At 41.1% G+C, this 16,031-nt stretch overlaps 1 protein-coding gene across 1 annotated transcript; it reads left to right on the forward strand.

Moving 5' to 3' along the window:
* Nucleotides 1-10,087, forward strand: LOC6635317 (uncharacterized). Its single transcript, XM_070209777.1, has 3 exons — nt 1-246; nt 7,565-7,694; nt 7,782-10,087. The coding sequence occupies exons 1-3, from the start codon at nt 137-139 to the stop codon at nt 7,791-7,793; spliced, it is 252 nt and encodes an 83-aa protein (XP_070065878.1). The 5' UTR covers nt 1-136; the 3' UTR covers nt 7,794-10,087.
* The last annotated feature ends 5,944 nt before the right edge of the window (nt 10,088-16,031 follow it).

Raw genomic sequence — 16,031 nt, forward strand, 5'->3', positions numbered from 1 at the left:
ATTGAATGAAAATGGATTGAGCACGAGAACTTCTAGCAAATCTCTTCAAGGGCATCAAATAATTACTAATATTGAAAGGAGGAGCAAAACTCGTCAACCATCTTCAACCCGAGTTTTAAAAACTGTTGCCCCTTCAATGCAAAATAATAAAACTCCTATAGACTCAAGTGGATATACAAAAAGTCATCGTAAAAATAGTCGGGTTCCTAGCGAAAAAAGAAAGTTGTCTCGGAATAAGGGAAAGAGGTAATGCTATATATCAATTAAATTTTTATCATACCCTAAATTGTGATGCGTATAAACAATCTGATCGCAAGAGTTGGAACTTAAATATTAAAAGCGTATATGTGGTGTATTTCAAAGGGATGTATACATAAATCTATTGCTTTGATTTTTCGTATAACCACAATATTATTAGACAACAACTAATACTAGTAGCTTTGTGTTGCAACGACAACATATTTGTGCCCTAAAACCGGATAATACATTCAAATATGTTCACCAAGTAGAAAATTACACAGTTTGACTTCAGCTATTTTAAGAACCTCCTTCAAAGTTATGTCCTCAGTCAAAAGCTTGAGAAAATCAATAATCTTCTCTTCACCTCTGCAACGTAAAATGTGTTTATCGCTCTTTATCAACAAAACAGTATAACATAGGAACTATTTTTCACAATATCGATAGAAACCTAGATTAATTATCGCAAAAAACAGGAAGTGTTCGGGGCGAAGTTACACATTTTTCGAAAATGTGCCTTTATTGAAAGATGTGTGAAATATGTTTCTTATGGGGAAACGCACAGGGCGCATTTCACACATTTTTAAAAAATGTGACATATTCAGAAATGTGGGACAAATGTGTTCAGTGGACAGAGGCTTTTTAACGGCTTTTTTAAGTCGTCTATCGAAAATGAATCTTAACTATTTGTCGGCATGCCTGTTCTAAAAGCTTACCATGGTGAAAAAGTCCGGGGCAGGAAAATTTTCGCAGGGTGTGAGTGATCGTAGCATATTTTCTGGGCTTACTAATATATATTACCAACAAGTCAATTTTTCGAAGCGCTTAGATACTGCTTCAGGATGTCCGTTGCTGCATATACGCATCTGTTCTTGCCAAGGATTGGCGTGTCCTTGCTATAAGGTCCTGCCGTCTGGTTAGTATGCTGCCATCACATCTCCTTCCTGTGAAAGCCGGCCAAAATGAAGTAAATCATCGGGTGGATCTGCTCCGGGGTACCGTGCTTGAGTCATGGCCCAAACTAGCACTTTGGGATTGAACCTTTCATCACCGGGGTATCCAGGGTCCTTCTAAGAGTGCATCTTCCAGAATCTTGCCTAAGGCAGGAAGGAGGCTCATGGGGCGATACGTTTTTAGCTGTTTAGGGGGCTTTTCAATCTTGTGCAACATAATGATTTTCACTTTCTTCCAGGGCACTGGAACGTAACGTAGCCCAGGGGCTGCATTGGAGATGGCTCCGAGAAAAACACCGCCTTTTATGGCAGTAGGCCATTTGCGGTCGCAATTGGCTTGAAATGCACTCGTCTGCGATTTTTTTTTTTTCCAGAATAGTGTATGTGGGTTTTCTTTTCAGAATAGTAAAGTGCTTCCTGATCCTGTTAGCGATACGGCGATAGATCCAGTTGACCCGGGGGTCCCTGCATCAAACTTACTCCCTCCTCAGTCGCTTTTTGAGGAAAGTAAGCTCTTCAACTATGGGGGGAAGCGTGCTTATATTTTGCGTTGTCAGCGAGGGTACATTTGTGCTGACGCAGCGTTGGTACCCGAGGCATGTACTTAGTCCAACAGGGCTTGAAGTACAATGTCAGCATACTCTATTCAAGCATTGAATGTACGAGTCAGGGGAGGTAAGCTTGCGCTTTATGGCTTATGGCCCTTTGAACAGAAGTAGAGACCATTGCCAGGCATTTGGTCGGATAAAACCTTATTTTATTCACGAATAATATGCTGGTGGGAATATCCTTGTATATAAGAAAGCCATTATAAGAAAATGTACTTTGCCCTTTGCAAGGGATGTGGGTGGGGCTCCCGGTGGCCAGGACCTTGACCGAGCAGAATGTGAGCACTTCATGCAGCGCAATGCCTGTGCTGTCATCTCTGTAGCTTCCCCACAGCCTGTGTTTTGCGTTGAAGACGCATCCGAAAAAGAATTTATGACGTTGCAGCTACCGGGATTTCGGTCATAATGGCAGTAATCTGTGCAGCGCTGGAAGTCTCTGGCACATGGGGGAGTACAAGTTCTGCGTATAATTACGTTTCTGAGGCAAGCATGACGGCCATTTCATGTTTTCGCAGAAACAATTTGAGCTCGTTGGCATTTAGTATGATGTTGCGAGTGTTCCACGATCTGAGGGGCAACTGGTTTCGGTTATTGGGAACAACGATCTGCGGAGGACTTTGCGCGTCCTTCAGCTCCTTGATGTTGACTAAGACAATTGCAACTGTGGCATTTAGTGCTGCGATCGACAGCTGGAGTCCTTGGAGGATGATTCTGATGTAGTGCGTCCAAATTAAATTACATAAAAGTGACTGTTCCCAAACTGTGATTCGTCGTGATCAATTAACGAGATTTTCGCTCAGCACTGTTTTTGAACAAGATTCTTACTGGCCTCCGATATTGTGTAATAAATGGTCAGTGAGGGCTTTTGTATCAAAAGATTTTTGCTAAGTATTTGATTGAAGATACCGCGGTTGCAAATAGGAGTTGAAAAACAAACCCGGCTGTCTGCAGCCTCTTCAGCTGTTGCTCACAACACAATGACAACAACATTTTGTGTTAAAAACAACAATAAAAATTATCAAATAATCAATTACTTGACAATTAAAAAACCGCACATAACATATAAGATCCTTGCTAAGCCTTTGGGTTGGCGTTACAACATATAATTTAACGTCCGTACTCCTTGCTGATGTTTCAAAGCCAACCGCCTATAATTAAGCACCCCGGCAGATGTTGAATAAATTTTCGTTTTTTGACCAGCAAAGCGATGGGCCACAGGCGTCAATGCAGAAGGCAAAGGGCCAACGAAAGAGAGTAGGCAGCAGCTTATAAATAGCTCGCAAACATAATTCTGCTGTTACTACACGCAGCCGTCGGTGCTGTCTCTGTTGGTTAATTGACCAAGCAGTCTCCCCCGTTGGAGAGCAAAGGGCTTTTAACATATAAATCCAGTCGCAGTCTGAAGCAGACCAACTCTGGGTACCCCATCAGATCCCGAGATCAGCCCTAGCACTCTGGCTACTGGCCACTTCAGCGGCTGAACATTCTCATCCTTTACAAGGATGATATCGTTGATGGAGGGTCCTGACTGGGGAGTGCGCTATTTGGAGCAATGTTGAAGAAGCCTAGAAAATTCTTCGCGTCAAAGGGGCTTAAAATACTTGTTGGAGATAAGTGACACGCTGAAAATAGTTAATAATCTCTGTCCACTGGTTTAAGAAATGTCACATTTTCAAATTTCACATATTGGTGTTCCACCGGTTCTCGGCAACATGTGAGTGGGAAAGTACCGCTTCTTAAAATAAACAGCTGATCGAGTTTCTCTAATTTATATAAGCGCCGTGAGGTTCTTCTTCCAAAACTAAAAAATTGCGCTCTCGAAGTAAGGGCTCCATTTTAGGCACTCTTTTCGTAATTTCGCCATGTTTAAATTCTAAAAACTGTGGGAATATTCTAATTTTAAATTTCGTATTTAAAGTTGCCGCTTGCCTTCGTTGATATATCAGCTGCTTATTTTTACTATACCTTGTCATTTTTCACAACATCGATAGAAATCTCGATTAATGATCGTAAAACACACGAAATGTTCGGGGCGAATTTACACATTTTTCCAAAATGTGTCTCTTTTGAAAGATGTGTGAAGTGTGTTTTTTTATGGGGAAACGTACAGGCCGCACTTCACATGTATTGCAAAAATGTGACATTTTCAGAAATGTGTAAGAAATGTGTTCGGCTATAAGCCGATTGAAGTTAGGCAGTATTAAATCGGGTAAATGCATAACGAAGATGTCGCTGTATCCAGAAAGTGTGCGGGTATCAAGACGTCAAGAACAGCTGGACGGAATTGTCGAGAATTAATAATTGCCGTGATGAGACAGACGGACCATAGCTTTGACATGCTTGATATGCTCGTCACTCAGGAACAGGCGGCTCAAATCTGCCAGCTCATTCCTGGCGCCTACGAAATTGGGCGCATTGTCAGACCTGACCGTTGAAGGTTTTCAAAATTGGATAGTTATTTATAAGTAAGCAATCAGCGAAGCGCTTGTTTGCAGGAGATGGAGATGGACATTGATGTTTACTGAAAAAAGCATCGGACGCAAACGCTGCATCACCAATGCCAGACACAACTGCCGTGGTATTTGCGCAGCTGGAGCTGATGAGCAAGACGAGAGGTGATGATGTGCAATTGCGACCCAGATTCGAGCAACGCACGGCAGGGCACCAAGAACCCCGCTCGACTCGTTACATTGATGACGGCAGTGGCAAAGAGGACAATATCGTGCTTGAGATCCTGGTCGATGGGGAGTGGCGAAGATAAAGTTCCCGTCGGGATGTTTTGAGATGAGGAATTAGTTTCGGTATCTTGAGCAAACACAATTTAGCTAGAAGCAGCGATGTGACTGCTTGAGTTGCCAAGATGCAACAGGCTATGATGCTTGTTTCCAAAAAACTCTGCAAGTGCTGGAGCCGCAGACTCTCAGCTGATGTCCGCTTGGTTTCGTGAAGGTGCGGCGAGGCCGATTAATTTGTGAATTGCTAACATTTATAAATGGAGCGGCCTGCGACATTCTAAGTCACTATAAAAGTTCTTCTACTACTGTTCTGGCATTTTGGAAACACTTCTCGATGAAAACTGTAAGCCACTCGTATGATAGGTATGACGTCAAACGACGCATCATCCATCCAGCTTGCTTGTGGAGCACTATTTTGTTTTTGCGATGTGTGCCTGAAAAGCAAGACCATTGTTAATAAAACACTTATCAAGCAGTGCTACAGCGACACCACAACTAACATTTGACATTTTCAATAAGCGAATTGTATCCAGTGCTGCCCTTTGCATTGATGACCGTAGATGCTGAAGTTTTCCCATGTTGGTTAATTACGGATCCTTATCAATGACCGTAGTAAACATGTCCAAGGAATCGCCCCATTCTGTGCTCCCTCCACTAAATTCCGCCAATTTAAGTTGACGCAATCGAGAGTGGATTGAAATAACAAAGGTAGAACGAGAATCATCGACTGCGGCTAAAATGAAAGTGGAATATTAAAGGGACACTAGTTGACACCTAATAGTTGACTCAAAACATGACTGCATGTGCAGCATTACTCCCATCCATTGTTTCAAATTTCACCTGACAGTCAGATCCCATGCTTATCCAATCTTGCAGCTCGTGGTCATTAACATCGAAAAGTCGCGCGAGGTCAAGTTCAGATGACAGTCTATTGAGTGATGACTAAAATTGCAAATCTTTACTTTAAGAACAGCAGTCACTTTATTAGCTGATGCAACCTCATCATTCATTTGATCTTGCACTTTCATCAAACATTATGAATGTAGCGCACAACAAGGTTCACACGGCCGAACTATAATACAAGTCTAAGTAAATTTGTTAAAGTTGCAAGCCTTTTTGCAACTTAATTATTCTTACTGATTATGTGAAGCGAAATTCCAAAACCTTTATTATACCCATGCAGAGGGTATTATAATTTTGTCGTGAAATGTGTAACTTTTAGAAGGAGACATCTTCGACCCCGTAAAGTATATATATTCTTAATTTGTATCAACAGCCGAGTCCATATAGCCATGTCCATCAGTATGTTTCTATGCGAACTAGTCTCTCAGTTTTAAAGCAATCTTAATGAAACTCTGCAGAAGTCCTTCTTTCTGTTGCATGCAGCACATGCGTAAAAATCATCGGACGACTATATCATATAGCTGCCATAGGGAAGATCGGTCGAAAATTAAGTTGTATGAAAAAAATTGTGTTTGATGATATCTTGACCAAACTCGGCATAAACATTTTTCCTGTGCTTCTTCATTAAACTCCAACTACGTGTCTACCTACACTGTCACAACTTCTAGTGGAGGAGTGTACACCACCCCAAATATTACCTACAAAAGATTAGTTGCAAGCGAATCAGCAAATAATATCTATGAACACGAAAAGGCATCCGTGGAATCACACAGCTGGATGACTACCAAAATAAAACGTAAGCTGCCTTTAAGCTTGCCAAAAGCCAACGGTTAAAAGCGAGGTTAATTGGACCTCTGATATCGACGGACAGACCTCTAAAGAAGATCCCTAAAATTAACTTTGCATTGCTGGCAAATGAAGTAGCCCATGCCGAGGCACTGGCAGAAGAGATGGAAGTAGAGCTGGATGCAGAAAAAGAAGTCAGAGTACCCAGATCCTGTAAGCTACCACCCCATCTTCACCGGAAATGTAAACAATGTGACCCAGATGGAGGCAGAGCTGGATGTTGCCAATAGGTCAGGTAATTATACCCTCCAAGTTGGATCAGTAAGAGTTCACGTTGCAAACTCGAACACTTATCGTAGTCTAGTGCATTCTCAAAGAAAGTAATGCACTCAACTTTACATACCAACTGAAAAAAGACAAGGCCTGCAGGCTTATCGTCCGCAACTTGGCTAGCACCACCTCCTGAAGAGAACATTAAAGAGGAGTTTATGCGACAAGGACACAGTGTCCTTCGTATCCACAACCCTCGTCTTTGTAAGGTCCAACAACAGGAAAACGGTGGAACTATTGAGGAACTGATTCAAAATAATTTCTTTTTTATTGATTTGGCTCGCGAGCCTTATAATAAGGATGCGCTAAAAATCAAGCAAATAGGGCGACAAAGAGTCTTGGTTAAAATACCGAAGAAAAATTTTAATGCCATTCTGTGCCACAGATGCCAAGGATTTGGACAAGCAAAAACTTTTGTATGAGACCTTATATCCGTGTAAAGTGTACTCAAAATCATCCAACAGCTCAATGCAAAGAAACATAGGTTTAGAATCTTTGCTGTATCAACTGCGGTGGAAATCATGAAGTTTGGCATAAGGGATGCGAAGTGTTCAAGGCTAGAACGCAAGAAAGAAGATCAAAAGTAAGCACCCTTTTCAGGATTGAAAAGTAATGTCAGTAGCAAAAAAGACCGCCAGCAAAACATTCCAGCAACCTTAGTGCGAGGAAATTTTTCCTATGCTGATACTTTGCGCACCGGGCTGGATAAATTCAATAAAGAGACGACAATTAGGAACTCTGCCACCAAGCACCAAGAAACCCCACCCCACATTAGTTCAAGACTGCAATAGAGGCTCTCACTGTGAAAGTCGACATTCTACAAGCTATGTTTGAGGAAATTATGGAGACGGAGAAGTTCCTTAAGCAAATGTGTCTGAGCCGTATGAACACCAAAAAATTATTCACAGTTCACTAAGTCTCAGATTGTGGAATGCCCATGGTATCTCTGGGCAAGTGGAGGAACTTAAGCACTTCCCAAGTAAACATAACTTTCATGTGATTGTTATTACAGAGACCTGGCCGGTGTATCCATCTTTATTCCAGGCTACAAAATCCACAAGGTGGATCATTCAAGCGATATAGCAAGAGGAGGAGCGGCGGTGCTTATTAAGCAGGAGATCGAATTTTCCCAAAGTGAACCAGTAAGGACGGAGCAATTACAAATTGCCACCATCTAAATTGCAACTAGCAGGGGTGAATTAACTATTGTTTTGGCATATCTTCCGCAGCAACTGTCGTAGCCAACATAGAGTTCCAGTAACTTTTCAGCGGACTTGGAAGAATGTTCCCAATGGGAGGCGATATTAACGCTAAAAAGAGATGCTGGGGCTTCTTTAGACCTAACGCAAGAGGCACCAGCTTACTGGACGTGGTGCGAAACTCATCAGCTGACATACAAGCGACTGGACAAGCCACTCATTTCCCGTATGCCCAAATTTCCACGCCGAGTGGCTTTGGCTTTTTTATATATAACGGGCCCCACCCAAATGGCTTAAGTATAAGGCCTGAGTAACAATTATTCTCCGATCATATCCCACTGGTAGATTATTATGACTGTATTTCAAAGAGCAAAACAACTAAAGGTCGTCTGCTGCCTACTGGAGCCAACATTATTGCTTTTCAATGCGATCTTGGGGAAACTTTAGACCTAAACTTGGAAATATTAACACCAGAAGACATCGAAGATGCATGTCTGCTATGCCTGAACAAGGATCACTCGGCAGCCCTCATTTCTGCGCCAGTAAACCGATGAGAAAGCTTAAGACCACAGGTGAGACTTCCGCTAGCAATCTATGCACTACTACTGATTAAGCGAAGGCTAAAAAAGCAGGAGATCCAATTGTGGACAGGATCTTCCCCAGAATGTCAAACCGGGTCCAAAAACTGCTAGAGCTGAATAGAAACCGACCGTTTTTTGGAATATTTTTCTCCAAATGAGTCTTCAAGTCACTCCCTGTGGAGACTGACGAGAAGGTACAAACAGCAAGTGATCCCCAAATTTCCGATCCGAAAGCCGGATGGATCTTGGAGCAGATCTTCAAAGGAACGGGCTGATGTATTTCCCGAAAACATGGAGGATCGCTTCAAGCCTTTTTATACAAGCTCGGCAAGCATGACCAGAAGGGTTCAACTCACACTGGAGACCCCAGGTCAGTTTGGCCAGTTGCTCCTATCACTGCCAACGAAGTCTCAGACTACATAGAAGCACTTAAGACAGCATTGCCGGTCAGAGCAGTCCTTTTTTTAGTGTTAATCTTTAATGCGGTACTGAGACTGGGGCAAGGCGAGGATATGCATGAGCCATAAGGCTGGAAAGAGTCCCTCATCCCTAGACTCTTACAGGCCCGGTAGACTGTTAGCCGCGATTGAAAATTCTTCGAACGTTATCTGCTTATGAGACTGCTGTCTGTGGGTAAAATTAAAGAATAAATTCCCCCCTTTCAGTTCGGGTTCCGGAAATCTCATGGCACACCTGAACATCTAAATAAGGTGGTGAATTTTATCCTCGAGGGCTTCAAAGCCAAAGAATACGTAGTGGCAGCGTACTTAGATATGAAACAAGCCATCGACAGAGTTAGGCATAATGGACTACCCTGCCAAATCAATCCCTTGTTGCCACCTCATCTTAATTCAATTGTGCAAAGCTATTTAACAAACCAGTCATTTTCGGTAGTACTTGATGGAGTTGAGTCCAACATGAAGGCCATCGGGGCTGGCGTTCTTCAAGGGAGTGTGCTGGGCTCACGCTCTATACCCTCTTTACCTACTGGCTCTACTATGGCACAGCCATCTTATCCAGAAATGAATGTGTTTATGAAGCTACTGATGTCCGGCAGCAATACCTTCACAAAATTGAAATGTGGACCTAGCGTTAGAATATTGGCATTAATTTAAATAAATGCGCCAATGTGATCTATGCGCCACGGAGTGATATATGTCCGATAGTATTCTTGCGCGGTCAATTAGGGACGCACCGCAAAAGCTACAAATACTTAAAGGTGCACTTACACATGCGCTTGAATTTTAATAAACACACCACAAGTGTCTCTGTAAACCTGAAGAAACCCCTCGGAAAACTTAGATGACTGAGCAGTTGAACCTCGTTGTCTTTGAAAAATAAAGTCACCATTTAAAAATCCTGCATGACTCCCGCCTGGTGTTATGGCAGTCAGGTACATGGCATTGCTGCAAAGTCCCGTCTAACACAAATCAGGATGTTTCAAGCAAAAACGCTCAGATATCTGTCTGGTGCTCCTGATATATGAAAACTTCCGATTTGGAACAAGACCTAGTAGTGCCGAAAGTCGGGAACGTTAGAAAAAACATGCTGCAAATTACATAGCGCGACTGGGAAACCATCCTAATCTGCTGGCTAGGCATCGTCCAACAAGGCGTAGAATTTGAGAAGTCCGTACGCGAAGGAGATTGCGAAGGTCTCAACCAATGGATATCCCAGATCGATTTATATAGTCACCCTTATAAATTTATATAATCGAATTACCAGTAAAATAGATAAGTTATTCCTCATAAAAACATAAAAAATAAAAACAAATAAACAAAAACAAAAAAAAAAAAACCATTTTACCACTGTTGCGAATTTACCACAAATCTTTGGAACACGTAATCATTAAGTTCTTATGTAGCACCTTGAAAATAAGTTTGAAATTCGGACAACACTAAAAACTTCGCCCAAAAACTCTTTGAATCGCATTTCTGCCAAAGGAGTTTAGATTCAGTGAGACGTGATCGTCGTAAATTGCGAGGAAAGGTCTCGTGACTGTCTGGTTGTTACCGGTGCTACACTACATTCATGGTCGCGCTGTTTATTACTGCAATGCCTTCGCCCATTACTACCACGGGCGCTAGGTGTCCGGGGCGTGTGGCGCATTGTGGGACGGTTCCAGATACCAGTTGTTGGGCGCATGAAGTATTTTGTAGTCTCCTGCAGAAAGTGGTGCTCACAGTGTCAGCGCAGTCACGTACAGCGAAAATCTTTGTTCCGCAGTCGGCCACCGTATTTCCTTCTTCCAGATCTAATATTATGTTATTATGCTGAACAGGAAGAATATCTACTTTCTTACAATTTAACAAAGGTTTGGGATATTTGATCAGAAAGTACAATAATTCAACATTTTGAAAATCTTTAATATGGAAGATTTCTAAAAGGTCGGTTATACTAGTATTGGTGAGATGTTCACTTAATAATTCTTTTATTTCGATGCTGTGTAAGGGGGCTTATTCAATTTATTTTAGCAAGTGTAACAGTAAGCATTGGGTCCTCAAGGTTTGTAATTATCATTCTATTTTTTGCCAAAATTGGTACGTAATTGTTCGACCTCTGCATCTGGTTCCGAAATTTCATTGAGGGCCCTTGAAACGTCATTAAGTCTTGCCTGAAATTTACCATTGATCTTTATCTGTTTGCTCTCGGATTCTATTAACTGACTTTGAAGATTGTCCTTATGTACCACCCTCCCTTTAATAAAAACCGTCGTACCCAGGTCTGCTTCCACTATAGCTTCTGTGCATAAGGGTGATAGTTTATTTCCCAACCTCTTATTATAATTTATTCAAACCCTATTGCCTACCAAATACGACTTATAGACCCTGTTTTTATTCATTTGGTCGAGTGTTTTTTTCTGTGCTGATGCGATTTTTCCTTGTTCTGCACTGTACTTTTTTTTAAGCTGCGTGAATTATGTCAATGGGTCTCTCGTTTGCCACCGAACGGATTGACCTGTTGTACTTAATGGTTGCAAGGAGAATGTTTTCGACAGTGTCCTCTATGTGCCATGGAACCGTTCGACTTGTCCACTAGAGGAGCTATGCAAGGGTGGAGCGTTTGAAATCTCAATGCCAAAGTTATTGTTGAGCATTGACTTAATGGTTTCCGAGTTCAAGAATTTCTCGTTGTCGCAGTAAATCGCTTTTGTTTTGGGAAACATGCTCAGAAGTTGCAGAAGTGGAGCTTTTATATCCACGATTGCGCGATACCGTATTGTCTGTACTACTGCAAACTTGGAAAACTTGTCGATGCAAGTTAGAAAGTATTTACTGGCAGTGGAGTAAACATCTATATGCAAAATTTCTCCAGCATACGATGGTATTCCCTGTTTCCTGTTTTTTTGGGTGCCGGTTATGTTTACTCATAACACAAATTCTACAGTTTGCATCTATTTTCGACGTTAAGTGACCTATTTTTTTGGGAAAAAATACTCCCTAAGTATCTGTTTCGCATTTTCTTGCGCTGCTCTGTGTGCGCGATTATGTTCAGCTGTCGCAATATTCCTCTGTTCTGCTGGGTTCACAATATCTGTAACCAAGTTCTTGCAATATCTAAAGGTGGTAGAAGGGAACGCCTCAACTAGTCCGTGTTGGATGAAAGCCAGTATGGGTAGCTCGCAATGAATTGCGTTAGTGTTTACTGCATCTTTAATGCTTTGTAATTATGTGCTGCGATCGAAAAAATTAATTATGTGACGAGTTTTCGTCTTAAACAAAATTTACGTCTTTTGTTGGAGAAAGTCCCTTCTTCCAAAATAATCTGGTTCCGATAGCAATTTATCGGGTTGTCTGTGGCTTCAATGGTATATGTGAGGGATTCCTCACTGTGGATAGTGGCAGCATCTGAGCGAGACAGAGCGTCTGCTACCAAATTCTCTTTTCCGGGTTTATAAATAATGTTTGCGTTGTGCTCATCAATAAAGGCTTTCCAACGCTTTATTTTTGCATTCGAGTTTTTGTCCGATAATCAAAAGGTTAGTGGCTGGTGGTCTGTATGAATGATAAGATTCTTAGCACCATGCAAGTAATTTCCGAAGTTTTTGAGTGCCCATACAATGGCGAGAAGCTCACCCTCATTACCTCGTTGCTTCGCAATGTTCGCGAGATCATTGTTATCGGGCGGCCGTCTTGGGACAGTACTGCTCCCAGTTCGTAGCCGCGTAGACGCGTCATTGTGAGGTCAAAAGGCTTTTGTTATTTGGGTAGGACAACATTACATATTCGGAGACCAATCTATTTTTGAGCCCATCGAAGGCTTCATAATGTTCTGGTGAAAATTCGATTATCACCTTTTTTACTTTGCCATTTTCGACTTTCAAGATATCTGTTAGGGGCTTTGCGATACTGGCAAAACCCGTTACGAAGCAGCTATAGTAGCTAGACAAAGTAATAGCTTAATAGCTTTCACTTTATCGGGTGGGGACTGAATCCCGCCTCTGCACACCGTAAATACCAAATATTTCACGCTTTTTTGGAAAAACTTGGATTTTTCTTGAGACACTCGTATGCCAGCACCCCTAAGGTTTCTCAAGACCCACTCAATGTCCCTGATATGGTCTTCTTTGGACTTGGAGAAGATTATTACGTCATCAACGTAAACATAACATATCTTACCAATTTGTTCGCGGAGGACATCATCAATGGCTCGTTGATAAATACTTGGGGCATTTTTCAGCTCGAAAGGGAGTCTACAAAGCTCATACTTCCCGTTGTTAATAGAGAAAGCTGTCTTTTTCCTGTCTCTTTCAGCCAATTTAATTTGGAGAAACCCTGACTTGAGGTGTACCGTAGTGAAATAATGAGCCTCGCCCAAGTTTGACAATATAGTCGAAATGGATGGGATAGGGTATTTGTCATCGGTTGTCTTCTGATTTAGTTTCCTAAAATCAATAACCAGACTTCTGTTTGTGCCCCGCTTCGTCGATCCTTTTTTTGTCGACAACCTATAACGGGTTAATTTAAGTGTACTTTGACGGTCGTATTATGCCATTCGCTAGAATTTTTGTAACCTCTGCATTGACAAAGTCGGACACGCCCTTTGGATACGGATAAAGTCTTAAGTAGACCGGTTCTTCATCCGTTGTTATAGTGGCAACCGTATTTATGTTGTACGGCACGGATTCGTTAACGTTAACGTCCGAATGCTTTTACCATTTTGTTGATCATACTATCAAAGGTGGATCTGACAGCAGGAGGGACGTCCGTGTCATTAATCCGAATGTGGTTCACCTGTTGACACTTAATGAACTCGATTTCTTGAATCCCATGGTCATGTTTAATTACGTTGTTTGTAAAATCTATTTGGGCATTAATCTGCTTTAATAGATCAATGCCATTTATGCCGTCAAGTCATTAAGTGACCCCAGCATGAAAAAGTACGACTTAATGCTGTAAAGGTAGATGAGGCATATTTGCTCAATCTTAGTGTGGCCGTGAATTGATTTGACTTGAAAGGGGCTGTCAACTGGCACCCAATGTGTCAGTTCGGAAAGGGGTTTTCTATAATTTTTTGAGGCCCCTGACTTCAGAAGCTTTAGTTTTATTAAGCTGGTCTGTTAGAGAGGCTATCTTTTATTCAAATGAGAGGGATTGTTGGTCAAGGGCTGCTGGAACCTTTGCCTTTAAATGGGCAACTTGTTCCGCATTCATTGTTTTTGTTCCTTCCAAAGACCGCTGCTCTAAGTACGAAGTTATCAGTACGTCGCCACTACTGTCGTCCGCTTTGGTTTGGGATTGCAATGGTCGCAACATAAAAAATCTGACCGTTTCAAAATAATTTTAATTCTTTTTTTTTTAATTCTGACTTATTAAAGGTTCTTTAACACTTTACTGCAACAGGCAGAATCTTGCTAAAGGTTATTATGTAAACAATGACATCTCATACTAAACAGCTCTGAGAATTTTATTAGAATACTTTGAATTGTAAACAAATAAACACCTCAATTACATTTTGAAATATGTGCTTCAATCAAGTGGTATGGTGTCCGCTGTGATACGTTATTTTCCTGTCGAACACTGCAGGCCGCTCGTATTTGTTGATTTGTTGTTGTTGTTGTAACTCGCTTAAGCTTTCTTGGCTGGGGTTGTTTTGTAAGTTTTGTGGTGCTTGAGTGTTTTATTTTCCACTGTTTTTTTGTAGCACTCAATTTATTGTTGTGTGTATTTTACTGTTTGATATCGCTACTTTCCGCGTTTACTCAGAGTTATTCCCTGTGTTTTGTTTTAATTGTTGTTATTCACTTTATTGCACCGCGGCTTAGCGTTTAGCTCAAGGAGTTATTTCGGTGGGCGATTGAACGATCGCTTATAAAACAGTTCGGTTATTTCCCGTTTGGGCGCCAATTAAAAGAAGACTCTTTGATATTCAGTTAACGTATCTTTCTTTCTTGTAATCCGTTTTTAATTCAAGTTCGTTAGAACTATATGAGAACAAATTTAAAACTAAAATTAGGGCAAGTTGCATCGAACCATGAACCACCGGCTGGAAAGCCGGCTGAATGCTGAGTCGGGGTTTCTAGCGGGCGATCAGGCTGCTTGCGCGTGCGAGTTTCGGATTTCGACTGCAACTTTGTCGCGATAGCATCCGGCGCAACAGCGTTGTCAGCTTGCGCATGTTAACTTATATATTGGCAGCCCACGTGTCAGCGTACATGTACAAACATTTTTGCGCGTTTTTATTGAGTTCCATCAACATCATTGCAATTGGGCCTGTATTTTATTCTATGATGTGCTTTTCTCCCGATATTCTCATCAGTTTTGAAATTTGCGTTAAGGATTTTGTACAGATATACTAGATAGTTATATAGCTAAATTATTCCTCACCTTGCACAATCTCTTCGAAAAGGAATTTTATAATTATACCCTGAACCCTTTTAAAATGGGTAAAACGGGTATATTGTATTTAAGCAAAATGTTAATGTATTTAACAGGCGGAATGAAACATCTCCGACCCCGTAAAGTATATATATTCTTGATCAGCATCAACAGCCGAATTGATCTAGCCATGTCCGTCTGTCCGTTCGTCCGTAAGTATAAACGCAAGAATCTTAGAAACTATAAGAGCTAGACATTTAGCTGAAGGTCCTTCTAATCCATGCGCAAATCGAGTTTGTTTCCGATAATCGATTACTTACTCCATTTCCAATATTTCATATAGCTGCCATAGGAACGATCGGTCGAAAATTAAGTTTTTATATGAAAAACATTTTGTTTTTCAAGATATCTTGACCAAACTCGGCATTTATTAGTTTTACTATGCTCCTCATATATATATATATATATATATATATTGATGCAAAATCCTATTAAGATCGGTACACTACATCATACAGCTACACTACAGCACGAACGGTCGAAAATTAATTTGTTGTATGGAAAACTTTTTTGTCATTCAAGATATTTTGATTACGGCATTTAAAGATTTCACTATGCTCCCTTCATTTTTGCAAAATCTTATTAACATCGGACTACTATATCATATATCTACTTTATCATATACCTTTTTTGTTTATCAAGATATCTTGTCCAAACTCGGCATTAACTATTTTCCCTGTACTTCTTATATACGGGCAAAGCACTATAAGCTTAGTGAAAAGGTTGGGTCTGCAAGGGTATTAGACTTTCGGCGTGCGGAAGATAGCCTTTCTTTCTCGTTAACTTTGATTATATAATGAAACGTTTAAAGGGTGTATTAT

The sequence above is a fragment of the Drosophila virilis genome, chromosome 5, assembly GCF_030788295.1.
Source record: "Drosophila virilis strain 15010-1051.87 chromosome 5, Dvir_AGI_RSII-ME, whole genome shotgun sequence".
NCBI classification, from domain to species: domain Eukaryota; kingdom Metazoa; phylum Arthropoda; class Insecta; order Diptera; family Drosophilidae; genus Drosophila; species Drosophila virilis.